This window comes from Piliocolobus tephrosceles, chromosome 4 (assembly GCF_002776525.5).
Source record: "Piliocolobus tephrosceles isolate RC106 chromosome 4, ASM277652v3, whole genome shotgun sequence".
Classification (NCBI taxonomy): domain Eukaryota; kingdom Metazoa; phylum Chordata; class Mammalia; order Primates; family Cercopithecidae; genus Piliocolobus; species Piliocolobus tephrosceles.
The window spans coordinates 58,657,989-58,685,516 of NC_045437.1; the positions used below are offsets into that span (position 1 = coordinate 58,657,989).

At 37.4% G+C, this 27,528-nt stretch overlaps 1 protein-coding gene across 2 annotated transcripts in view; it reads left to right on the forward strand.

Annotated features, from left to right (window-relative positions):
• The window catches only part of DEPDC1B (DEP domain containing 1B), a 121,223-nt gene extending 93,961 nt beyond the window's left edge, over positions 1 to 27,262 (forward strand). Inside the window, exons 8-11 of one of the 2 annotated variants that reach the window (XM_023210494.1) lie at positions 12,104 to 12,270; positions 14,408 to 14,584; positions 24,931 to 25,116; positions 26,266 to 27,262. In XM_023210494.1, the coding sequence (XP_023066262.1) occupies positions 12,104 to 12,270; positions 14,408 to 14,584; positions 24,931 to 25,116; positions 26,266 to 26,427 (692 nt within the window). In that variant the 3' untranslated portion in view covers positions 26,428 to 27,262. The remainder of the gene's footprint in view (positions 1 to 12,103; positions 12,271 to 14,407; positions 14,585 to 24,930; positions 25,117 to 26,265) is intronic. The other variant, XM_023210495.1, reaches the window with a different exon arrangement.
• The last annotated feature ends 266 nt before the right edge of the window (positions 27,263 to 27,528 follow it).

Below are 27,528 nucleotides of genomic sequence, written 5' to 3' on the forward strand. Positions count from 1 at the left end.
TACTATTTGTGGGAAGGATTGTGATTAAATTGGTAAAACAGTAACATAAGACATCTGTGTGTCCATCGCTCTGATTTGCATTGTTGCAGTGATATCAGTGTGTTTATATCTAGAAGCAGAATTGTTAGATTGTTTGGTATTTACTTGCTTCCTAGATCTAGCAAATTGCCTTCCAGAGTGGGTGCAGCAATTTACACACTAATATACTATTAGTAGTGTATTCCTATAAGCATTTCCTTACCAATCCTTGGTTTCATCAGGCTTTAAAATTTTTCTAGTCTGATGGGTGTGAAAAGGAATCTTATTGCTGTTTATAGGTCATAAGGGTTTTTTCTTGAGTGAAATGCTTTTTCTATCCATTACCCATTTTTTTTTGGTGGAGAGGGGAGTTTCTTTTTTTGTCTTTCCAAAAATATATTCTGGATATAATCTTTTGCGCCTTAGCCTCAAAAATACTTCCTAGTCTGTGGCTTATCTTTTGATTTTAATGAAAATATAAAGAACTTTTATGTTTAAGTCAAATTAGTTTGTGTTTTATTTAAAAATCTGTATCATTCAGTCACAAAGAGATTGTGTACTTCCAATATTTTAGTTTTTTTAATGTTAGGTTTCTAATTTATCTTAATTCATTTAGTTTATCTTTAAAATTAACTTCATTGATGTATAATTAATATACAATGAAATACACTAATCTTAAGTTCAATTCACTTAGTTTTAATAAATATGTACTTGTGCAATTGCCATCACATTTAATATACAGCCGTTTCCATCAACCCTAAAGGTTTTCTTGTACTGTCTCCTGGTCAGCCCTCTACCCCATCACTGGCACCAGACAACCAGAAATAGAAACTTTCTGTTTAGTTAGGTTTTCTTTTTTAAGAACTTCATACAAGTGGAATTATACAGTGTGCACTTTGTATCTGGATTTTTCTGCTCAACATGATGGTTTTGAGATTTTTTTTCATGTTGATGCACGTATCAGTAGTTTGTTGCATATACCAGCAGTAGTTTTATTGCTAAATAGTCTGTTGCCTGGATATATCACAAGTTGTCTATTCACCTGTTTAGGGACATGTGGATTCTTTCCAGTTTTGGGCTTTTATGAATGAAGCTCCCGTGAACATCCATGTATCATTTTTTATATGAATATATATGTATATCTTTATTTCTTTTGGATAAATAGGAGTTGAATTTCTGGGTTACATGGTGAACTTATGTTTACATTTATATGAAGTACTTTTTTTCTAAAGTAGTCATGCCATTTTACATTTCCATCAGCAGTGTATGAGAGTTTCAGTAGCTGTACATCCGTACTAATACTTGGCATTGTTAGTCTTTTAAATTTTTGCTACCCTAGTGGGTGTTTAGTGGTGGCTTTGTAAATTTGCCTTTTTCTGATGACTGGTAACATAGGCAAATTTTCATTTGCTCATAGGTCGTTCATAGATTTTCTTTTGTGAAGTGTCTATTCAAATTTTCTGCCCATTTTTTAAATTGGTTTGTTTGTTCTATTGTTGAGTCATAAGAGTTATTTGTGTATTCTGCATGTACATCTTTTGTTAGATATATTTATTATGAATGTTTTCTCCCAGATTTTTACTTTTTTCATTTTCTTAACAATGTCCTTTGGAAAGCAGAAATTTTTAGTTTTGATAAAGTCCACTTTTTACTATTCGTGCTTTTTATGTCTCAAGAAATATTAGCCTACCTATAAATATTATACCATTTTATGCATAATGTTACTCCCCTACAACAACATTCTTTAATGTTTTCCTCCTGCTCTTTGTGTTATTGTTGTCATACATTTTACTCCTACTTATGTTATAAACTGTACTATATATTATTATTTTTTCTTTAAACAGACAAGTTCTTTCAAAGAAATCAAGAAATGAGAAACAAGTTTTATCTACCCACATATTAGTCTTTTCTTGTACTTTTCATTCCTTTGTATAAGTCCAGGTTTCCATTTGGTACTACTTTCTTCTGCTTGAAAAATAACCTTTAACATTTTTTGTAGTATAGGTCTCAGCAACAAATTCTCTCAGCTTTTTCTGTTCATTTGTTTCTGGTGGAAAGTGGTGGGGAGGGTCTTTGTTTTGACTAAAGTTTGAAAGATACTTTCAGTAGCTATAGAATTCTAACTTGATGGTTTTTCTTCATTCAGCACTTTAAAGATGTCAGTATCTTGTCTCCTGGCTTGAATAGTTTTTGCTGAAAAGTCTGTTGTCATTTTAATTTTTGTTCCTCTGTTCATGTGTGTTAATTTCTGATTGCATTTGAGATGTTGTGTATCACTGATTTTTTTTTTTTTAGGAATTTAATTGTAAAATGCTCTTATAGTTTTGTTTATTGTGCTTTGATTTACTGGATGTCTTTGATTAACTGATTTGTAAGTTTCATTAAATTTGGAAATTTTTTGGCCATTATTTCTTCAAATATTTTTTCTGTGCCTCCTTCCCCTTTTCTAATTACATATATGTTAGATCACTTGAAAATTTCCCACAAGTGGCTGTAGCTCTATTTATTTTTTTTCTACTTTTTTTTCTCCTTGCTTCTATTTCAAGTAATTTATATTACTATGTATTCAAGTTTTTTGATTTTTTTTCTTGCTGTGTTTAATCTGCTTTGGTTCTCATCTAGTTAATGTTTTCATTTGAGACAGCATTTTTCATCTCAAGAAGTTCCATTTGGTTCTATTTCGTATCTTCCATTTGTTTTACACACATGAACATAGTTAGAAAACATTTTTGATATCCTTTTCTGCTAATTTTTTTTTATCTCTATTGTTTCTGGGTCTGTTTTAATTGATATTCTATTGATTTTTTTCTTGTATATTGGTCACATTTTTCTGCTTCTTGGCATGAATAGTAATTTTGATATTGAACACGGAATTCTTCATTGCCGATTGTCTAGATTTTATTTTCTTCCTTTGAAGAGTATTGGGCTTGTTCTGTTAGTCAGCTAATTTACTTGTGTTTCTGCTTGCCCATTTGTATCTTATTTTTAAAGCTATTGTTAGGACAGAACTACATTAGCCTTTACTGAAGGGAAAATGTAATCTTCCTACTGAAGCACATTCTTTCTGGGCTTTCTACTGAATGCCCTCAGCTGTCAGCAGGGTTCTTTTATTATGAGGGCTCTGGGAATTGTTTAGCTCATAGCTCACTGGCAATTTTTTGTGTGACTTCATTGAGTTTCACTTTATACACGTATATATATTTCAGTATTCCTCAAAGTTTCAAGGGGATTCTTATGCACATTTATGGAGCCATTTTTGTGCATAGCCCCTCCACTTGGAACTCCGCTTCAGAACATCCAGCTGATTCAGCCTCGCAGAACTCCAATCTTTGTCTCTTCCACTCAGCCAGAACTCCATGCTTGAGATTCCCGTCTCTGATCCATGGCTTGCAAGGCCCTTCTAGGCAGAGTCTGAGGATGATTGTAGTGCTCATTTGTCTTGTTACCTTTCTCAGGGATTATGGTACTGTAATGTTGACCTTCACTCAGAAACAGCTGTTTCATAAAATTTGTCCAGTTTTCTGTTGTTTTTGGCGGGAGGGTTAGTTGGTTCTTGTTATTCCACTATGATTGGAAACAGAATTTCTTGTTTTTCAATAAGGTAAGAAATTGTCATTTAATTTTTTTCTTACATGTGGTTATGAAATTGTTCCAACACCGTGCTTTGGATACAGTATACTTTTCTCAGTGATTTGTAATGTCGGTTCTGTCATATGTCAAGTTCTCTCTTGTACATACTTAGGCCTGTTTCTAGGCTTTCTGCTTTATCCCATTCATCTTTTGTCTATTCTTGTGGTACATTATACTGCTTAATTAATACAGCTTTAGAACAAATCTTGTTATCTTGTAGATTGAATCCCTACTCCTAATCTTTGCCATTTATAAACATTGCATAACTCCTTTTGTGTTTTTCCCAGTAAACTATCTATTTGAATTAATTGGATTGGAGTAAGAAGTAAATACAGGTCAGCAATTGTGGTTTGTCTTTGAAATCTTGTGTTCAGCCATGAACTTACTTTATCAATTAGCAGGTAACAAGTTATTAAATGCAATGCTTTTTCCTAAAAGTGAAAAATTCAAAATAGTGCTTTTATTAGTATAACTTTAAGAACACTGATAATAACTAACTTACTAGTATTTACTGTGTGTGTCAGACTGCTTTCACCACTGTAATATACTACCTCATTTAATTTTACAACTCTTAATTATTTTCTCCATCTTACAAAAGTCAAAGTTAGGGCTTCCAGGTCACATAGCTAGTTAGGTTGCAAAGCTTGTATATGAACGCAGGTATTTCAGTTTCCAGATAATCTTAATTGCTATGCCAACTTGTCCAATAGGCCCTTGCATATTCCCAGACCAGAGCAGATGTTCAAAATTCTAAATACTTACTGAAGTTGGGAAAATCTTTACCACAGGGGTTTTTCAGTGGGAAATATGATTTAAAAAACAAAACAACTTTTCACCTGGATTTTAAGACAGTGGCATTGTACATTGTACAGGCATACCTCGAAGATACTGTAGGTTTGGTTCCAGACCACCATAATAAAGTGAATATTGCAATAAAGTGAGTTACACCAATTTTTTGGTTTCCCAGTGCACGTAAATGATGTGTTTATACTATACTGTAGTCCATTAAGTGTGCAATAGTATTATGTCTAAATAAACAGTGTGGTGTATTACTTAAAAATAATTTATTACAAAAAATGCTAATGATCATCTGAGCCTTCAGCGAGTCATAGTCTTTTCACTGTTGGAGGGTCTTGTCTTGATGTTGGTGGCTGCTAACTGATCAGGGTGGTGGCTGCTGAAGATACGGTGATTGGCAATTTCTTAAAATAAGACAATGAAGTTTGCTGCACTGATTAATATTCCTTTTACAAAATATTTCTCTGTAGCCTGTGATGGTTATTTCATAGCATTTTACCCACAGTAGAACTTCTTTCAAAATTGGAATCAGTCCTTGCAAACCCTGTGGTTGCTTTATTAACTAAGTTTATGTAATATTCTTAATCCTTTGTTGTCATTTCAACAAAGTTCACATCATCACCAGGAGTACATTCCATCTCAAGAAACCACTTTCTTGGCTCATTCTTAAGAAGTAACTCCTCATCATTTCAAGTTTTATCATAAGATTGCAGCAATTCAGCCCCATCTTGAGGCTCCACTTCTAATTCTAGTTCTCTTATTTCCATTATATCTGCAGTCACTTTTTTCACTGAGACTTAAACCCCCCAAAATCATCCAGGAGTATTGGTATTACTTATTCCAAACTTCTGTTAATGTTGATATTTTGACCTCCCATGAATCATGAATGTTCTTAATGACATCTGGAATAGTAAATCCTTTCCAGAAGATTTTCAGTGTACTTTGCTGAGATCCATCAGAGGAATCACTGTCTATGGCAGCTATTGCTTTATGAAATGTATAAATAATAAGACTTGAAAATTGAAATTACACCTTGATCTATGAGCTACAGAATGGATCTTGTGGTAGCAGGCATGCAAACAATGTTAATTTCCTTGTACTTCTTTATCAGAGCTCTTGGGTGACTAGGTGCATTGTCAGTGAACAGTAATATTTTGAAAGAAATTGCCGGCTGTTTTTTTTTTTTTTTTTTTTAGCAGATCTCAACTGTAGGCTTAAAATCTTCACTAAACCGTGTGTTGTCATTTTTAGAGCACAGGTAGAATAGATGTAGCATAATTCTGTTTTTTTTTTGTTTGTTTGTTTTTTTTAGGTGGAGTCCTGTGCTGTTGCCCAAGCTGGAGTGCAGTGGCGCAATCTTGGCTCATTGCAACCTCCACTTCCTGGGCTCAAGCAATTCTCCTGCCTCAGCCTCTTAAATAGCTGGGATGACAGGCATATGCCACCATGCCTGGCTAATTTTTGTATTTTTAGTAGAGACAAGGTTTCACCATGTTGGCCAAGCTGGACTTGAGCTCCTGACCTCAGGTGATCCGCTCACCTTAGCCTCCCAAAGTGCTGGGATTACAGGCATAAGCCACCACACCCAGCCAGTTGTAGCATAATTCTTAAGGGCCCTAGCCTTTTTGGAATGGTAAATGAGCAGTGGCTTCAACTTCAAGTCACCAGCTGTATTAGCACCTAACAAGAGAGCCAGCCTGTCCTTTCAAGCTTTGAAGCCAAATATTAACTTCTGCCTTCCAGTTACAAATGTCCTAGATGGCATCTTTTCCCATTAAAGGCTGTTTTGTCTACATTGGAAATCTGTTGTTTAATGTAGCCACTTTCATCATGATCTTAGCTAGATTTTCTAGATAACTTGCTGCAGCTTCTACATTAACACTTGCTGCTTCACCTTGCACTTTTATGTTATGAAGACAACCTCTTTCCTTAAACCTCATAAACCAGCCTCTGCTAGATTCTAACTTTGCTTCTATAGTTTCCTCACCTCTCTTAGCCTTCATAGAATTGAAGAATTAGGACTCTGCTCTAGATTAGGGTGGGGCTTAAAGAAATGTTGTGATTGGTTGGATCTTCTATCTAGACCACTCAAACTTTCTCCCTATCAGCAACACACTGTTTCACTGACTTATCATTTGTGTGCTCACTGAAGTGACACTTTAGTCTCTTTCAAGAACTTTTCTTTGCATTCATAACTTGGCTAGCTGTTTGGCACCAGAGACCTAGCTTGTGACTTCTCTCAGCTTTTAACCTGTCACCCTTACTAACGTCAATCATTTCTTTGATTTAAAGTGAAAGATGTATGACTTTTCTTTCACTTGAACACTTAGAGGCCATTGTAGGGTTATTAATTCGTCCAATTTCAATATTGTTGTGTCTGAGGGAATAGATAGGCCCAAAGAGAGGGAGAGAGACGGGGGAACCACCTATTGGTGGAGCAGTCAGAACACACTCATCGGTTGATTAAGTTCACAGTCTTATGGGCATGTTGTGTGGTTCCCCCAAACACTTACAGTACTTATTGGTCCTAGGTCATAATGACAGATATAATAATAAAAAATGGAAATATTCTGAATTACCAAAATGTGATACAGAGACATGGTGTGAGCACATGTTGTTGGAAAAATGGTGGTGATAGCCTTGCTTAACAGGGTTACCACAAAACTTCAATTTGTAAAAAATATAATATCTGCAAAGCACAATAAAGGGAAATGCAATAAAACAAGGTTATACCTGTATATTAATAGGTGACTCCAATAAAGACTTCTGTAATCTTTAACAAGGAGCCAACTATCAAATGGCAACTGCAAAGATAGTTCTCTCATTGAAGCTAACAAAGACATCTACAAACTTTCAGCTGAAAAATCAAAAAAGTTTGAGTTGTTTAGGACCTTCTAACACCAGGGAATGAGACATATCTTTTTGTATGTAATAAAAATGCAAGCTTGAAAATCTTCCAGTGACTCACATAGTAATAACTGTGACAGAGGCTTTCTGAATTACACATAGTGAATTTTACAAAAACATAATATGTGGATGATGTTTATGTAAGTTTACATCTTCTTCCATACTATGTAATGTGGTTCTACAAGTGTTTAGGCATTTAGGGTTTAGGAGGGCATAATTAAATGATTTATTATTCAATAATATGCTTGTGTTGGGACATTGTGGAATTTTACCTGCTGTTGTTGTGAGGCCCAGAGCCAAATTTAATCTTATCTATTAGTGCACAATACATTTCTTAACCAGATTTTAAAGAAAATCTAGCCAAAGTTGTATGTGATTCATGTTGTGTCTTCCTCCTAATGTTAGTTTTAATGCTTTAAGGTAGTAGTAGCTATGACTGATGCCATTGAAACTTTCAGTTCATTTGACTCCTCTATATAGCCCATGGATACCCAGTGTAGTACATTGATTTGGTTTTATGACTATTGATAACATTTTCTGATTTATGGAGGTTGACTTGTCCATAATTGGTGAGAGCTGGGATTTAATCCAGATATTCTGGCTACAATCCCAACAAGAGATGGATCATTCTTATTCTTCATTCATGTATTCAAGTATTCATTCATTCATTCATTCTTTACACAGAAATGTATTGGTACCTATGATGTACTAGGTATTTTTCTAGCTACGGGAGGCATATCAACAAACAAAAGTGTTAAGAATCCCTACCCTGTGGAGCTTACATTCCAGTGGGGCAGAGGGGAAACAATGGTAGATAACATGACAAGTAAATTCTATAGTATATTAGGTGGTAGTAATGTATACTTTGAAAAAAGTAAGCAGGTAAAGGAAATTGAGCATACCAATTTTATACCTATTTGGAGGGAGAAGTGAATTAAGTTTTCAATTTTATCTCATAAATTATGTCAAAATGATAGGTTTTGTCCAAAGCCTTTCTAAGCAGGTAACTTGGAACAAGTGTTCTGCTCTTCTCCTCCCTCCCCACTACTCAGAACATTGCTATAAAAGATGGCTAAATTACAAGATCAACTTACAGAGTCCTACTTAATTCATTATGTAGCTCAACTGTGGTTCAAATCTAGCAGTGTTATAGACCTAACCAGTCCTTACAGTGGGTTTTCTCCCCAGTCTGGTAAACTATATTCCATGCTCCAGCTGCAGGTGACAGGACGTCATCCTTTCATGCTGCTCTTTTAGCTTTGGGAGTAAGCAACTCCCTCTCCCTCCACATTATCCAATATTGTGCAGCAGAGACTTCCTTCCATTAAAGATACTGATAGTGGCTCCTCCACTACCAGAAGCAGGAGGATGATCTTGGGGAATGATTATGGGTTTAAAGGAGGAAGAGATAGTAGCATCGGATTCTGTTTTCACAGGAAATAGGAAGGTTGACAGTTGGAAGGAATTGTAGAGGAGTCCCAGTTGGGATCAGTGACAGGAGGTAGAAAAAGGGAGACCCTGGTCTCACAGGAAGGTTGAGTTATTGGGATGTTTATGAGTCAAGGATGGTTGCTCATCACCCTGTATGTAGGTTTGTGTAGATAAATTCCTGAGATGGATTTACCTATGCCTTCTTGCTTGATTTCTTGTTTGCTGCTGCTTTCTTTCTCCCTTTCCCTTTCCTTTTCCTTTCCCAGGGTATTGCTCTTTTGCCCAGGCTGGAGTGCAGTGGTGCAATCATAGCTCACTGCAGGCTCAAACTCATAGGCTCAAGTGATCCTCCTGCCTCAGTTTTCTGAGTAGCTAGGACCACAAACATGCACCACTATGCCTATCTAATTTTTAAATTTTTTTGTAGGGATGGGATTTTGCTATGTTGTCCAGGCTGGTCTTAAGCGCCTGGCCTCAGGTGATCCTCCTGTCTTGGCCTCCCAAAATGCTGAGACTATAGGCATGAGCCACCATGCCTAGCCTCACTTAATTTTCATAAAGTCTGAAATTATTATCTACTCTAAGTTTGGCAAGGAACTGGTTGTTTAGAATTTAGTAATAATTTTTTGAAAAGATATAATGGATATAATTTTACATATTTGCTTAATATCATCCTCACAAAGAAATTTTTAAATTTCTTTTTATAAAATTCTGATTATTTTACAGCCCTGATGTACTCTTAATTTTAAAATATATTTCTTTTTAATACATTATTTTTCTTAAAGGCTTTATAATATCATACTTTTATTATTTTTAAAAAATATTGTACTAATATTGTTGCATAACTTCGAAAATTATCATTTAGTAGCCATGTAATACTGACTAATAATAATATAATATACTATAATATGTAGTCTATTGATAAATAGGTATTTGAGTGTTTATCTGTTTGCCTTGTATTATACTACGAAATGTGGCTTGCCAAAATAAATGCATTATGCTTTCAGTTAGCTTGTAGTCTCATTCATAAAGCAATGTAGATACAATGTAGTAAGGATAAGGTGAAATCTGCCTTTGTAAAGGGATTTTTAATTTGGAAAAAGAAGGGATTTGTGGGACAATGAGATAGAAGGCTTTACGGAAAAACTAGATGACTTTGCGGAGAAAGAGAATTTAACTAGTTAGTACCAGTTCAACTGCTACATCCCCATTCAGACCATCAGCATGCTGTGTGTCTTCTTTTTTCCCTGCTTTCCCCTTATAGCCTACAAAGTTCTGCACAATCCACCCCTTGGCTGCCTCTCTAACCTGATTTCTGACTTGTGTTTTCCTTACACTCACTCTCTCTTGACGCTGGCCCCATTCCTGTACCTTACACACTCCCAGCATGCTCTCACGTTATAATCTTTGTAATTGCCATTTCCTCCACCTTGAAAGTTTGTCTCTACAGTATTTCCCTGGCTTGCTCTCATTTCCTTTGGATCTCTGCTCACATGTTACCTCCTTAGAGAGGGCCTTCCTGAAAATGATAGAAGTGTTTTTTTGAGCACATTCTGTTACTCCCCAGCTCCTCTCCAGTGTATTTTTCTCCATAGCATCTTTCCGCCTGACCTTGTGTTTCTATATCTTTTTGCTTTTCATCTTCTGGAAAGCAAGCTCCATGAGATCACACAGGGATTTTTGCTTTATTCCTCACTGTATGTCCCCTCCTAACACAGTTCCTGGAATACCGGTGAGGCTTCATAAATATTTGTTGAGTAAATGAAAGGATATATTAAAATATGATCATAAACCTTTTTTCTTTCCATGATTTGATGATGTGGAATTGAAAACAGGTCTACATAGATGATAATGATGTAATCAACAGCATTCCCGAGTATGTCTAGGATCAGCACTTGGTCTAGAAAAGCTGTGTCTTCTGCCCTCCTTTCCTGTCCATGCACATCCACTGCCTTTGAGAACAAACCCAGTCTCCTTCATCTGGCAGTCAGAGCCTTCTGAGACCTCATCTCTGTTGATCTTTCTAGCTTTACTTCTGCCAAGTCGTTCCCCTCATAACCTGTGCTGCAGTCATATTGAGTGGCTTATAGTTCCCCTCCTGTGGCCCTTGCAGATATTTCTTGCATTGCCTTTCATTTGTCCCTTATTTGTTTATGGGTTTCTCTTCACAGTGCATAAGCTCTTCAAAGGAAGAGGCCTGGTATATATTTGTATTTCCGGGATCTAGCACAGTTCTTGTATATTGTAGATGATCAGTAAATACTTACTCAATATAAAATATGTTTTTTGCCTCCCAAAGACTAGTGGTAACTTGAAATCGTTGGATATAGGACAGATAAACTGATAGAAGCAGTTTTACCTCATTAGAGGGCTTGGATATAAGTGCATCCAGTGACGAATATAGTAAAAAAGAGAGCAATATTATAATATCCTTTAAAACAAAAAAAGAGAGAGGGTCTTGCTGTGTTGCCCAGGCTGGTGCCATCATGGCTTACTGTAACCTCAAACTCCTGGGCTCAAACAGTTCTCCTCTTCAGCCTCCTGAATAGCTAGGACTACTGGCGTGTGCCACCATGGCAGCTAATTAAAAATTTTTTTTTTTTTTGTAGAAATGGGTTCTCACTAGGTTGCCCAGGCTAGTCTCAAATTCCTGGCCTCAAATGATCATCCCATCTCAGCCTCTCAAAGTGCTGAGATTACAGGCGTGAGCCACTGTGCCTGGCTAGAATATCTTAGCTTTTAGCAAAATCATACCTGAGATGAGGAAGGATGACATATAACATGATTGAATCAGCACACTTAACTAAGAAAGATAGCCTAACTGAAAGGAAGGGTTGTTTGACAGGCATTACTTAGAAAGAAGGGGAGCCATTTGGCAGTGGACTATGTGGGCATTAGTCCTTTGTTTAGTCAGTGAGAGTCATGCAAGGTGGTCAGCCTGCTGACTGATGACACGTTCATGTTCTTTCTATTTTGGACTCTAACAATGTGAGTGTTGAGGGTTAGGGCAGTGTTAGCCTGGCTGCTCCTGGTTCAGGAAAGAATGCTATGAACATTGAGATATAGCTGTCTAGTGTGTGGGAGGAGAAAATGGCTGTATTTGGTTCTATATATTTGTCATGCCTGGTTGATGGTTTGTATTTTCTATAGCGATTTGTGAGTGACAATGGATCTATATTCAACTGACCCAGTATAGTTGAATATGTGATAATATTTTATGTAATTTTACTAATATATATTTTGTTAAAATATGACCATATAGAATCTACTAGGCTATAGGTGTTGAAAGATAACAATTTTTTTTTTTTTTCTAAATCAGGTTTGTTACAGAAAGAGAAAGTGGCAGTTGAAGCATTTCAGATTTGCTGCCTTCTCCTGCCTCCTGAAAATAGGAGAAAGTTACAGCTATTGATGAGGATGATGGCAAGGATTTGCTTAAACAAAGAGATGCCACCCCTGTGTGATGGCTTTGGTACCCGAACACTGGTAGGTTGATTTTTAACATCAGATATGATTTTTTGGAATGAAAGTCGACTGAGTAAGGTGTGTTAGTTTGGGTGATCAGAGGGAAGTACAAAGCAGGCTTGCTTTAAAAGAGCCACAGTCAGTGTTCACCCAGACTCGTGGTCATGCTTTTCGTCTAAGTGTCTTAAAGAACATAATGAGAAATGGAGACTTGAGTAGGGGGCAGACTCTGTAGAGAGATCTGCTACATCCTGTTCTCCCACTTAAAATTATTTTAAATTTATTCTTAATTGACAAATAAAAATTGCATATATTTATGGGGTACAATGTGATGTTTTAATCTATGTATACATTATAGAAAGAGTCAATCAAGCTAATTAACAGATTCATTACCATACCAACATCATTTTTTTGTAATGAGAATGTTAAAAATCTATTATTTTGGCAATTTTGAAATATACAGTATATTATTATAATTGTGGTCACCATGCTGTGCACTAGAGCACTAAGACTTGCTCCTCCTGTCTCACTGGATCTTCGTACCCTTTGACCAACATCTTCCATTTCCATGCCCCTGTATCCCCCAGCCTCTGGTAACCACCATCTAATCTCTGCTTCTATTGGCATATGTTTTTAAAGAGAGTTTATTTTAGAATTTATTTACTAGCAAAATCTCTTAATTTTCCTCAAAAAATGTCTTGGAGGAAAACTGGTGCTTCAGTGGAATGTATGTGCTTTCCATATCCTGCTAAGCCACTGTGTACTCCCTGGGGATTCACTGGCCCAGTTTTAGAAGTAATAGAGTAAGATCAGAGGAGCACTTAGTGCCCAGGAGGATTCTTGATCTCTGTATTTTTTTGGGGTGAGTGAATGGCTAGAGAGGCTAATGGACCTTTATGAAAAGCTGAAGAAAACTTTATATCTATTCTGCATATAGAATACATGTGCAAAGCTTTACATGCAGTTTCAAGGCAATCACAGAGTCCCTGGGGTCCATGGTCTCCAGGCAAAAAGTTCTCTGCCTGTGTGTCTCTCTGTACAAGTAAATGTAAGTGAAGATCATTTGCAGTGTGTTAATGAAATGAAGTCTTAGCAGAATTACATGATTTTATGCTTAAATATTTGGAAGGAAGATTGTCAGCAATAAAAGTAGTGGGAGAAAAAAAAAAGCCAGTCCAAAGAACAGTATTAAGAATGGAGTAGTTAGGCTGGGCGTGGTGGCTCAATCCTGTAATCTCGGCACTTTGGGAGGCTGAAGTGGGTGGATCACCTGAGGTCAGGAGTTCTAGACCAGCCTGACCACCATGGTGAAATCCCATCTCTATTAAAAGTACAAAAATTAGCTGGACATGGTGGCGGGTGCCTGTAATCCCAGCTACTCGGGAGACTGGGGCAGGAGAATTGCTTGAACTTGGGAGGCGGAGGTTACAGTGAGCCGAGATCACACCATTGCACTCCAGCCTAGGTTACAGAGTGAGACCCCATCAAAAAGGAAAAAAAAAAAGGAGTAGTTAATATAAATTATATGGAAATTATTATATTATATTGATGCTATAATGTATTTTGTATTTCTGCTTTCTGCAAAGAGAGTCTCATCACTTAATGTACTTCTTGAAAAGTCCCATGGCTTTGTTCAAAGATGATTGTCAAATATACATCGAAAATCCTAGAGAAAATAAGTTAACTAGGAAAAGATGTAATGGTTGAGGCATGTGGACTGTGTTAGCGGTTTAAAACAAATCAATAATGAAATTAGGATAAGTAATAATTGACTAAATGGCTATAAAGTGCTTTGAACTTAATAGTGCTACATGATTCAAGTCGTGGTGGTAATGATTTTCAAAATTTGTTTATATATATATTTATATGTGTGTATGTGTATATATATGTATGTATATTTAAAATCATGTGTAAAAGGAGGTACCTTTAAAAATTGCTCAGATAAGGATCTCTCTGCAGTCTCTTAACAGGAAGATGCACATTTTGTTTGTTCTGGTTGTTGAGACCACCAGCCCATTTGAGATGGCCGGGTACTCTTGGTAGAATGTGCACTCTGTGCCTTAGACCATTTCTCATATTTGCTTTTTGCAAATTAGATTGCACTCAGTTCAGAAAAATACTCACTGCGTTTACCCCCCTCACCCCACTCTTTTTTTAGATGGTTCAGACATTTTCCCGTTGCATCTTGTGTTCCAAGGATGAAGTGGACTTGGATGAGTTATTAGCTGCTAGATTGGTAACATTTCTGATGGACAATTACCAGGAAATTCTGAAAGTCCCTTTGGCCTTGCAGACCTCTATAGAGGAGCGTGTGGCTCATCTACGAAGAGTCCAGGTAAAGGAGAGGATATTATAAGTCCTATGAAATTGGCAATATTAAGTCATGTAAGCTTGCTAGTCTTCTTGGGGCATTTTATTGTGAGGATTAAGTGGATTAATGTTTATTACTTACAACAGGCCTTGGCACATAGAAAGCCCCTGCATGTGTTTGTATTATCATTGAAAAGTTTATAGAATGCACATTTGGTTTTGTTATATCAATCCATGCAGCATATTTTTTATTCCTAATTCCTTGAATGAGTTTGTTCAGAATCTACATATATGTACTGATGGAAATGATTTTATGTGCAATTAGTGTCTTGATTCATAATTGCCCTGTGACCTAGTTTAATATTGCCACTTTTTGCATGAAAAAGCTAAGGCACAAAGAACTTAAATAACTTTGTTTAAGGCTACAGAGCCAGAATTCTGACGGATGCAGTCAGCCTCTGGAATCAGTGCTCTAAACTATCATTCCATATTCCCTGTCTAAAAATCATAGTACGGTAGAAGAACACTGGCATGAGAGCCATGAAACCCTGGCCAAATTCCTAGCTGGATCCTTTCCGTTGTGTGACTTTGGGCAAGTCCCTTAACCTCTTTGGATTTTACTTTCTTTCCTCAGGCGTTAAAATGGGCCATTCTTACTTTATAAAGTTGTGAAGATTAGAACACTATACTTTACAATTCTTAGGATGAGTTTCTGACATATGTCAGGTATTCTTTGAAAGGTAGCTGCTGCTGTTGTCATGGTGGTTATATAAAAACAAGGCAAAAGAAGTGTAATAATATATTACAAGAAGTGTAATAATAATATTACATAATAATAAAGAAGTGTAATAATAATAGATATACATTTTTATTATACTTTAAGTTCTATGGTACATGTGCACAACGTGCAGGTTTGTTACATATGTATACATGTGCCATGTTGGTGTGCTTCACCCATTAACTCGTCATTTACATTAGGTATATCTCCTAATGCTATCCCTCCCCCCTCCCCCCTCCCCACAATAGGACTCGGTGTGTGATGATCCCCTTCCTGTGTCCAAGTGATCTCATTGTTCAATTCCCACCTGTAAGTGAGAACATGTGGTATTTGGTTTTCTGTTCTTGCGATAGTTTGCTGAGAATGATGATTTCCAGCTGCATCTGTGTCCCTACAAAGGACACAAACCCATACTTTTTTATGGCTGCATAGTATTCCATAGTATATATGTGCCACGTTTTCTTAATCCAGTCTGTCACTGATGGACATTTGGGTTGATTCCAAGTCTTTGCTATTGTGAATAGTGCCACAGTAAACATACGTGTGCATGTGTCTTTATAGCAGCATGACTTATAATACTTTGGGTATATACCCAGTAATGGGATGGCTGGGTCAAATGGTATTTCTAGTTCTAGATCCTTGAGGAATCGTCACACTGTTTTCCACAATGGTTGAACTAGTTTACAATCCCACCAACAATGTTAAAGTGTTCCTATTTCTCCACATCCTCTCTAGCACCTGTTGTTTCCTGACTTTTTAATGATTGCCATTCTAACTGGTGTGAGATGGTATCTCATTGTGGTTTTGATTTGCATTTCTCTGATGGTGAGTGATGATGAGCATTTTTTCATGTGTCTGTTGGCTGTATGAATGTCTTCTTTTGAGAAGTGTCTGTTCATATCCTTTGCCCACTTTTTGATGGGGTTGTTTTTTTCTTGTAAATTTGATTGAGTTCTTTATAGGTTCTGGATATTAGCCCTTTGTCAGATGAGTAGATTGCCAAAATTTTCTCCCATTCTGTAGGTTGCCTGTTCACTCTGATGGTAGTTGCTTTTGCTGTGCAGAACCTCTTTAGTTTAATTAGATCCTATTTGTCAATTTTGGATTTTGTTGCTGTTGCTTTTGGTGTTTAGACATGAAGTCCTTGCCCATGCCTATATCCTGAATGGTATTACCTAGGTTTTCTTCTAGGGTTTTTATGGTTTTAGGTATAACATTTAAGTCTTTAATCCATCTTGAATTAATTTTCGTATAAGGAGTAAGGAAAGGATCTGGTTTCAGCTTTCTACTTATGGCTAGCCAATTTTCCCAGCACCATTTATTAAATAGGGAATCCTTTCCCCATTTCTTGTTTCTCTCAGGTTTGTCAAAGATCAGATGGCTGTAGATGTGTGGTATTATTTCTGAGGACTCTGTTCTGTTCCATTGGTCTATATCTCTGTTTTGGTACCAGTACCATGCTGTTTTGGTTACTGTAGCCTTGTAGTATAGTTTGAAGTCAGGTAGCGTGACGCCTCCAGCTTTGTCCTTTTGACTTAGGATTGTCTTGGCAATGCGGGCTCTTTTTTGGTTCCATATAAACTTTAAAGCAGTTTTTTCCAATTCTATGAAGAAACTCATTGGTAGCTTGATGGGGATGGCATTGAATCTATAAATTACCTTGGGCAGTATGGACATTTTCACGATATTGATTCTTCTTATCCATGAGCATGGTATGTTCTTCCATTTGTTTGTGTCCTCTTTTATTTCACTGAGCAGTGGTTTGTAGTTCTCCTTGAAGAGGTCCTTTACATCCCTTGTAAATTGGATTCCTAGGTATTTTATTCTCTTTGAAGCTATTGTGAATGGGAGTTCATTCATGATTTGGCTCTTTTTTTCTCTGTTACTGGTGTATAAGAATGCTTGTGATTTTTGCACATTAATTTTGTATCCTGAGATTTTGTTGAAGTTGCTTATCAGCTTAAGGAGATTTTGGGCTGAGACAATGGTGTTTTCTAAATATACAATCATGTCATCTGCAAACAGTGACAGTTTGACTTCTTTTCCTAACTGAACACCCTTTATTTCTTTCTCTTGCCTGATTGCCCTGGCCAGAACTTCCAACACTATGTTGAATAGGAGTGGTAAGAGAGGGCATCCCTGTCTTGTGCCAGTTTTCAAGGGAATGCTTCCAGTTTCTGCCCATTCAGTATGATATTGGCTGTGGGTTTGTCATAAATAGCTCTTATTATTTTGAGATACATTCCATCAATACCGAATTTATTGAGAGTTTTTAGCATGAAGGGCTGTTGAATTTTGTCAAAGGCCTTTTCTGCATCTATTGAGATAATCATGTGGTTTTTGTCTTTGGTTCTGTTTATATGCTGGATTACGTTTATTGATCTGCATATGTTGAACCAGCCTTGCATCCCAGGGATGAAGCCCACTTGATCATGGTAGATAAGCTTTTTGATGTGCTACTGGATTCAGTTTTCCAGTGTTTTATTGAGGATTTTTGCATTGATGTTCATCAGAGATATTGGTCTAAAATTCTCTTTTTTTGTTGTGTCTCTGCCAGGCTTTGGTATCAGGATGATGTTGGCCTCCTAAAATGAGTTAGGGAGGATTCCCTCTTTTTCTATTGATTGAAATAGTTTCAGAAGGAATGGTACCAACTCCTCCTTGTACCTTTGATAGAATTTGGCTGTGAATCCGTCTGGTCCGGGACTTTTTTTTGGTTGGTAGGCTATTAATTATTGCCTCAATTTCAGAGCCTGCTATTGGTCTATTCATGGATTCAGCTTCTTCCTGGTTTAGTATTGGGAGAGTGTAAGTGTCCAGGAAATTATCCATTTCTTCTAGATTTTCTAGTTTATTTGTGTAGAGATGTTTATAGTATTCTCTGATGGTAATTTGTATTTCTATGGGGTCGGTATTTATCATTTTTTATTGCATCTATTTGATTCTTCTCTCTTTTCTTCTTTATTAGTCTTGCTAGCGGTCTATTAATTATGTTGATGTTTTCAAAACAACAACTCCTTGATTCATTGATTTTTTGGAGGATTTTTTTGTGTCTCTATCTCCTTCAGTTCTGCTCTGATCTTAGTTATTTCTTGCCTTCTGCTAGCTTTTGAATGTGTTTACTCTTGCTTCTCTAGTTCTTTTCATTGTGATGTTAGGGTGTCAATTTTAGATCTTTCCTGCTTTCTCTTGTGGGCATTTAGTGCTATAAATTTCCCTTTACACACTGCTTTAAATGTGTCCCAGAGATTCTGGTATGTTGTATCTTTGTTCTCATTGGTTTCAAAGAACATCTTTATTTCTGCCTTCATTTTATTATGTACCCAGTAGTCATTCAGGAGCAGGTTGTTCAGTTTCCATGTAGTTGAGCAGTTTTGATTGAGTTTCTTAGTCCTGAATTCTAGTTTGTTTGCACTGTGGTCTGAGAGACAGTTTGTTATAATTTCTGTTCTTTTACATTTGCTGAGGAGTGCTTTACTTCCAATTATGTGGTCAATTTTGGAATAAGTGTGATGTGGTGCTGAGAAGAATGTATATTCTGTTGACTTGGGGTGAAGAGGTCTGTAGATGTCTATTAGGTCTGCTTGGTGCAGAGTTGAGTTCAATTCCTGGATATCCTTGTTAACTTTCTGTCTCGTTGATCTGTCTAATGTTGACAGTGAGGTGTTAAAGTCTCCCATTATTATTGTGTGGGAGTCTAAGTCTCTTTGTTAGTCTCTAAGGACTTGCTTTATGAATCTGGGTGCTCCTGTATATATATTTAGGTTGGTTAGCTCTTCCTGATGAATTGATCCCTTTACCATTATGTAATGACCTTCTTTGTCTCTTTTGATCTTTGATGGTTTAAAGTCTGTTTCATCAGAGACTAGGATTGCAACCCCTGCTTTTTTTTGTTTTCCATTTGCTTGGTAGATCTTCCTCTGTCCCTTTATTTGGAGCCTGTGTGTGTTTCTGCATGTGAGATGGGTCTCCTGAATACAGCAAATTGATGGGTCTTGACTCTTTATCCAATTTGCCAGTCTGTGTCTTTTAATTGGACCATTTAGTCCATTTACATTTAAGGTTAATATTGTTATGTGTGAACTTGATCCTGTCATTATGGTATTATCTGGTTATTTTGCTCTCTAGTTGATGCAGTTTCTTCCTGGCATTGATAGACTTTACATTTTGACATGTTTTTGCAATGACTGGTACCTGTTGTTCCTTTCTATGTTTAGTGCTTCCTTCAGGATCTCTTGTAGGGCAGGCCTGGTGGTGACAAAATCTCTAAGCATTTGTTTGTCTGTAAAGGATTTTATTTCTCCTTCACTGATGAAACTTAGTTTGGCTGGATATGAAATTCTGGGTTGAAAATTCTTTTCTTTAGGAATGTTGAATATTGGCCCCCACTCTCTTCTGGCTTGGAGAACTTCTGCCGAGAGATCTGCTGTCAGTCTGATGGGCTTCCCTTTGTGGGTAACCCGACCTTTCTCTCTCGCTGCCCTTAACATTTTTTCCTTCATTTCAACTTTGATCAATCTGACAATTATGTGTCTTGGAGTTGCTCTTCTCAAGGAGTATCTTTGTGGTGGTCTCTGTATTTCCTGAGTTTAAATGTTGGCCTGCCTTACTGGGTTGAGGAAGTTCTCCTGGATGATATCCTGCAGAGTGTTTTCCAACTTGGTTCCATTTTCCCCCTCACTTTCAGGCACACCAATCAGACGTAGATTTGGCCTTTTCACATAATCCCATGGTTCTTGGGGGCTTTGTTCATTTCTGTTTACTCTTTTTTCTCTACACTTCTCTTCTCGCATCATTTCATTCATTTGATCTTCAATCGCTGATACTCTTTCTTCCAGTTGATCAAGTTGGTTTCTGAAGCTTGTGCATTTGTCATGTAGTTCTCGTGTTATGGTTTTCATCTCTATCAGTTCTTTTAAGGTCTTCTCTGCATTGATTATTCTAGTTATCCATTCATCCATTCTTTTTTTCATGTTTTTTAGTTTCTTTGCACTGGTTACATAGTTCCTCCTTTAGCTCTGAGAAGTTTGATCGACTGAAGCCGTCTTCTCTCAACTCGTTGAAGTAATTCTCCGTCCAGGTTCATTCCATTGCTGGCTATGAGCTGCGCTCCTTTGGAGGGCGAGATGCACTCTGATTTTTTGAATTTCCAGCTTTTCTGCACTGCTTTTTCCCCATCTTTGTGGTTTTATCTACCTTTGGTCTTTGATCATGGTGACGTACTGATGGAGTTTTGGTGTGGGTGTCCTTTCTGTTTGTTGGTTTTCCTTCTAACAGTCAGGACCCTCAGCTGTAGGTCTGTTGGAGTTTGCTTGAGGTACACTCCAGACGCTGTTTGCCTGGGTATCAGCAGCGGAGACTGCAGAAGATAGAATATTGGTGAACAGCAAGTGTCTGTCTGATTCTTGCTCTGGAAGCTTCGTCTCTGTGGTATACCCTGCCGTGTGAGGTGTGAGGTGTAGGTCTGCACCTAGTGGATGTCTCCCAGTTAGGCTACGCAGGGCCAGGGACCCACTTGGGTAGGCAGTCTGTCTGTTCTCAGATCTCAACCTCTGTGCTGGGAGATCCACTGCTCTCTTCAAAGCTGTCAGATAGGGGCATTTACCTCTGCGGAGGTTTCTGCTGCTTTTTGCTTAGCTATGCCCTGTCCCCAGAGGAAGAGTCTACAGAAGCAAGCCGGCCTCCTTGAGCTGTGGTGGGCTCCACCCAATTCGAGTTTCCCAGCGGTTTTGTTTACCCACTTAAGCCTCAGCATAGCGGGCGCCCCTCCTTCAGCCTCACTGCTGCCTTGCAGTTAGATCTCAGACTGCTGTGCTAGCAATGAGGGAGGCTCCGTGGGCATGGGACCTTCTGGGCCAGATGTGGGATATAATCTCCTGGTGTGCCTTTTGCTAAGACCCTTGGTAAAGCGCAATATTAGGGTGGTAGTTACCCGATTTTCCAGGTGTTGTGTGTCTCAATTTCCTTTGGCTAGGAAAAGGAATTCCCTTCCCTCTTGCGCTTCCCAGATGAGGTGATGCCTCACCGTGCTTCAGCTCTTGATGGTCGGGCTGCACCCGTGGTCCAGTGCCAAGTGTCAAACACGCCCCAGTGAGATGAATCTGGTACCTCAGTTGAAAATGCGGAAATCACCCGTCTTCTGTGTCGCTCACGCTGGGAGCTGGAGGCTGGAGCTGTTCCTATTCGGCCATCTTGGGCACGCCTCCCAGTAATAATATATGTTATCCTGTGGACTCCAAAGTGGAGGTTTTATGTCAGCCTGTGGGTCAGCCTGTGGGAGCAGAAACTCGTTAAAGGCAGGCAGAAGGTCCACTTGACTCCTTCTGACTGATTGGACCTCTTCTCATTTGAGATCTTTTTGATTAATCTTAATCTTGGCACCACAATTAAGGACCAGTGAACTGCGTCCTTCTGAGGTATTACAAAAATAATTAACTGTGCAGCTATTTCTAGAAGGCAATTTTAAAATTAAAATTTTTTATATTTTTTTGCAATGATCAACCTAACACATTGAAGATACTTGGGAAATATAGAAAAAACCACACCAAACGGTATCAGTGTTACGCTAAAATGTTCATAGTCAGTATTACAGTTTTTCAGATTTGTTTTTCTGTGTGTGTCTGCTGTCTATATCTGTGCCTGCCTTACTCTCTTCCCTCTCTCCTCCTCCCTCCCCTTTCCTCCCTTTTTCCTTTCCTCCTTTCCTTCCTTCCTTCCTACCCTCCTTCCCTCCTTCCTTCTTGCCTGCCTCCCTTCCTGCCTGCCTCTCGTCCTGCCACTTATGTTCTCTTAACATTGAGAAAAAATTCCCCCATCATTAAATATTCCTGATTGGCATGAGAGTGGCCAAGAGCACAGACTTAGGAGCCTTTGAATTCATGACATGCTTTTTGTTAGCTGTGTGACCTTAAGCAAATTATATAACATGTCTCTGCTTCAACATCTGTCCCAACATTTCTCTTTCTCATCTGTAAAATGGGAATAATAGTAGTTAATATTTACCTCATAGGGTTTTTCTGGGGAATTAATACATATGATTAATACATGTGGGCTTAATACATGTGAAATGCTCACAATAATGTTTATCACATTGTAAACCTGCAATTAGTAGCTGCCTTTGTTGTTGGTGTCATCATTATTGTTATATTATTCTATAGTAATATTATTGACCACACAGTATTCCATAATATGGATATACCATAATTTATTTAAATGATACGTTTTGGTTGGTATTTAGATTGTTTCCATGCTTTCCCCTGTTTTGGAAGCAGTTACAGTAAATATTTTTAAAGGTAGATTTTTTTTTTTTGGCTGATCTGTGATTATTTTCTAAGAATAAACTCCTAGGGACAGCATTGCTTGGCCAAAGGCCATGAACATATTTAAAGTATCGATAGCATATTGCCAAATTTCCCTTTAGAATGATCATTTAAATTTTCATTTCTGTCAGTGGTATAAGAAAGTGAGTGTTCATTTCTTTGCACCTTTGCCTACTTTGGATATTATTAATACTCGTACATACCTTTGCCATTTGCATGGGTGAAAAGTGTAATCTTAACTGCTGTTTTAGTTTAATTTTTTTTCCTCTGATATTTTTATGAGCCAAACCTAAAGAAAATAAAAATGAACAGAAATACTTCACCAGGTTTTGCAAGGAAATGTTATAGCAGTGTATTAGTCTGTTCTCATGCTGCTAAGACATACCCAAGACTGGATAATTTGTAAAGGAAAGAGATTTAATTGGCTCACAGTTTAGCATGGCTAGGGAGGCCTCAGGAAACTTACAATCATGGCGGAAGGGGAAGCAAACACATCCTTCTTCACGAGGCAGCGGGAGAGAGAAGTGCCGAGCAAAAGGGAGAAAATCCCCTCATAAAACCATCAGATCTCATGAGAACTCACTCACTGTCGTAAGAACAGCATGGGGGTATAACTGCCCTGTGTTACCTCCCATCTCCCACAACAAGGGGATTATGGGAACTACATTTCAAGATGAGATTTGGGTGAGGACACAGCCAAACCATATCAAGCAATAACTATGTCGCCCTGTATACTTGCTAGGTTTGTGTATTCACATGCATAGCACAACCATATATTGTAGTAACAGCCTTGTGAGCCCTTTACTGTTGAAGTTCAGAAGGCTGAGCTATGGTGATTAATTTAACTGCAGGTAAACATGATCTTGTGAAGAGACACTACAGTGTGCTCTGAATAAAATCAATAGTGATTAATTTGTCCAGTTACCTTTTCTCTCTTGCAAGTACATATTAGAATTGCCAAGCAGTTGTTCCATTCAGCACTCAGAACCTATAGATCTTTGTTCTCTTGATTAGGCTCCTAAGCCTCTACACTGTATCACATTTAGGGGAGTGCTTCTCTGAAAATGCAGTGTTGCTTGACTTATTCCAGTGATTGTTTTAGGACAGTTTCAAAGCTGACCCTGGGATACATTATGAGGTAGACAATGTTTTTGACACAAGCCTTCTATGATCCTCATCTGCAACCTTCTGTTTCAAAAGACTCCAGACTCTGAAATTAAGTATTTTCAATGTATGTTCATTTATTCACAGGTCTTTTTTTTCTTTTTTCCTCTTATTTCTTCTCCCTTATCCCTTCTGCACTGTCTACACATTTGTTGTTTTACTTGATTCTCACGGGTAAGATGTTAGAAAATGGTTGTAGTACTCCTCTCTTCCTAAAAGCTTAGCTAAATGCGTGCCACTACTATCCTCAAGGCATTGAGAATCAGACTCTTCAGATGTGGGAAGGCGCCTGGATAGTTCCAGTGAATGTCCAACATTATCGATGTTTGAATCATTTTAGTCAATGTGTTTAATTTATGCTTGAATTTCAGATCTTGTTAAAAGAGGGCATGCTGAGACTAGCTTGGTCATGGAGACCCTAACCCAGTGTCGCTAGAGGAATTAAAGACACACGCAGAAATGTAGAGTGTGGAGTGGGAAATCAGGGGTCTCACAGCCTTCAGAGCTGAGAGCCTTGAACAGAGATTTACTCACATATTTATTGTGAGCCAGTCATAAAATTTACTAAAAGTATTCCCTATGGGAAATAAAGGGATGGGCCGAAATAAAGGGATGAACTCTGGATAGTAAGCTGCAGCATGAACATGTCTTTAAGGCACAGATTGCTCATTATTGTTTATGGTTTAAGAACGCCTTAAGTGGTTTTCCACCCTGGTGGGCCAGGTGTTCCTTGCCCTCATTCCTATAAACTGACAACCTTCCAGTGTGGGCGTCAAGGCCATCACGAGCATGTCACAGTGCTGCAGAGATTTTGTTTATGGCCAGTTTTGGGGCCTGTTCCCAACAAGGGCACAAGCTTTTTTGTTATTGAAATGGCTCTTGGGTTTACAAAGGTAAAAATCTCATTTAAAACTGTGGCTTTAAACAATAATATTTTGAAGTTATGGAAATGCTTTTACTTTTCAATATAGAGTTTCCCCCAATCAAATTTTGAGGACTAACATGGCATCGCTACAGTACAAGGAGGTATCCCGTATTTGATCTGAACTAATTCTTATAATTTATTTGAAAATATGCTATATTCTTTCACTCCTAATCCTTTTGCCTCAGATAAAATACCCAGGAGCTGATATGGATATCACTTTATCTGCTCCATCATTTTGCCGTCAAATTAGTCCAGAGGAATTTGAATATCAAAGATCATATGGCTCTCAGGAACCTCTGGCAGCCTTGTTGGAGGAAGTCATAACAGATGCCAAACTCTCCAGCAAAGAGAAGAAGAAGAAACTCAAGCAGGTAAAAGGATATTCTTTATAAATCATTTTTTCTCCTCCCTACTGTTTTTATGTTTTTTTTTTTTTAATTTTAATAGACTTCATGTAAATCTCATCTTCTGAGCCATAGCAGTTTTCTAAGTATACTAGTCAGTTCATACATTCTGGAAGTCTCAATGATTTACACACTATGGTCAGTTTCCTAGATCTATATTCTTCAGTGTAAACCCGTTACCATTGCCAAACTCTTCATTGACAGAGTTATTCTCTAATATTTGTCCTTTATTTTGGTATGTGGCATGATGTGAATTAGCAGAGCATCTACATTAATCTCAGAGAAACAATCAGTGAGGGTAGATTTCTTTTCATGTTTCCAAAAGGCAAATCTGATGGAATTCACAGATGTAAGATATTTAGAGTTTAAAAGCCATTGCTTTTAGATAGCCACTATCAAATTAGTTTCTTGCCTCAGGTATCAGTACAAGTTTTTAGTTCCTCTTATGTTAGGGAACACAGCTTAGGGTTCCAGAGAATTGTTTTTAACTCACAATATGTTAGTTTTGACTATTCATCAAGATTGATCCATGATCAGGTGTGTGGTTGTTGTTTTGAAAGACTGAACTCTACATAGTTGGATTCGGGAAACGTTGTACGTGTAGGGTTACACATAGAGCACCAGAATTCTGGGTTTCTAATCATATTATTCTCAGAGTAATTCTGGAGGAGAGTTTGGTGGTGAAGATCAACAGAAAGCATACTGCCTCTCTTTTAAGCGTTTCAAAAAGTAATATGCACCAGAATATTCCCTCTTCCATTTGGGCAGAAGCTGGTGGGACTGAGTTGGAGAAGCAGAGAAATGGTGAAATGTAATTGGGACAAAATTTTATTTAGCTGTGTAGAACAGAAGTTATTTTGAAGTCAGAGTTACTTGTCAATATTTAAAAAGTGAGATCTATTTGTAGTTGGCAGTGGGGGAAATTTTAAGAAACATGATTAAAAGGGGAACTTACTTGAAGCTTAGATCAAAGAAAAGATAGATTAACTCTATAGAAATTAGAATCAAATGGTTTAACAAAAATAGTACAGGCTCAGAAACTTAAAATTTGGCTGCCTAATTTTATTGGCTTTTCTGTGTCTCTTTTTACTCTTCTTGGACCATTCATTATTTTAGTTTCAGAAATCCTATCCTGAAGTCTATCAAGAACGATTTCCTACACCAGAAAGTGAAGCACTTCTGTTTCCTGAAAAACCCAAACCAAAACCACAGCTGCTAATGTGGGCACTAAAGAAGCCTTTCCAACCATTTCAAAGAACTAGAAGTTTTCGAATGTAATAATACTTCCACAGCAACAGGTGCCAGAGACCACTGTCGTCGTTTTGAGTGAATGGTGGTTAGGAGAAAGACTTTGGTGGTGGAAGAAAGAAAAGCATAAAACAAAGACTACTGAAATATAGATAAAGATTGCCTTAGTTTTAAAAAATGTTTAGCCATTAGTATTTTTATAAAACTCAATGCTATTTTTAAAGTGTATAAATTGGTTAAAATTTATGAGTCAAATGTATAGTGATAATGTTAACATGTTTGTAATTGTTACAAAATTTAAGGGTATTTTTATCTCTGCCTTCTTTTTCATGGTGTTTATTAAATAATTGTGTACATACACCCTAGCTACTAATATCTTTATTATAGCCTTAAGACTTAATTTTAAGTCTTAAAAATAGTGTGTACACTTGAATAAGAAAGACACTGGGTACTGTTAATGTGATGCTATTGACTTAGTAGCCAATTATGATTTCTCCTGTATAAATTCCAGTTTTTATTGCTGCACATAAATTTTGTAATGTCTTATATTGTGATAGCTATGTCTTTTATTGCAGATTTATTGGATATTATGACAGATCTTACTAAAGCTAGTGTTTTTATAACATATATATTAGTTGATGTTTACCTATAAGTGGAGTAGATTTTCATCTGCCTGCAATGGTATAATTTCAGTCCTAGCTAAAAATGGAAAGTTGAACTGGATAAATTCTTTGGGTACCCTTAGACTTGTGATTCTAAGTCAAACACAAATGGGTTAAATAAAATGAGACTACTTCCGTTATGTATTTTCATCCTTTTGAAAGTAAGTGAAATGTAAATAAATTTATTTTTTTTAAAAATGCCATACCTCGTGTTTCTTTTTTGGCAGTTATTTAGATCAGTTAGAGAGCATCCTCAAATGCTTTTGCCAATGATCTTCATCAGTCATTAATTTCTATGAGAAAATAGAAAGTAAGATTTGGGCTTTTGTATTGACTGGCCTTTAGGTGAGCACTTTGTTAATTTTTTAGCATTGCCTTGCCCTTTTGTAAAATTGTGGCGCACTTGGATTATGGAGCATCTGAAAGTCTTCCTCCGAGCGCAATTACCCAAAAAGCTGAGAGCAACACC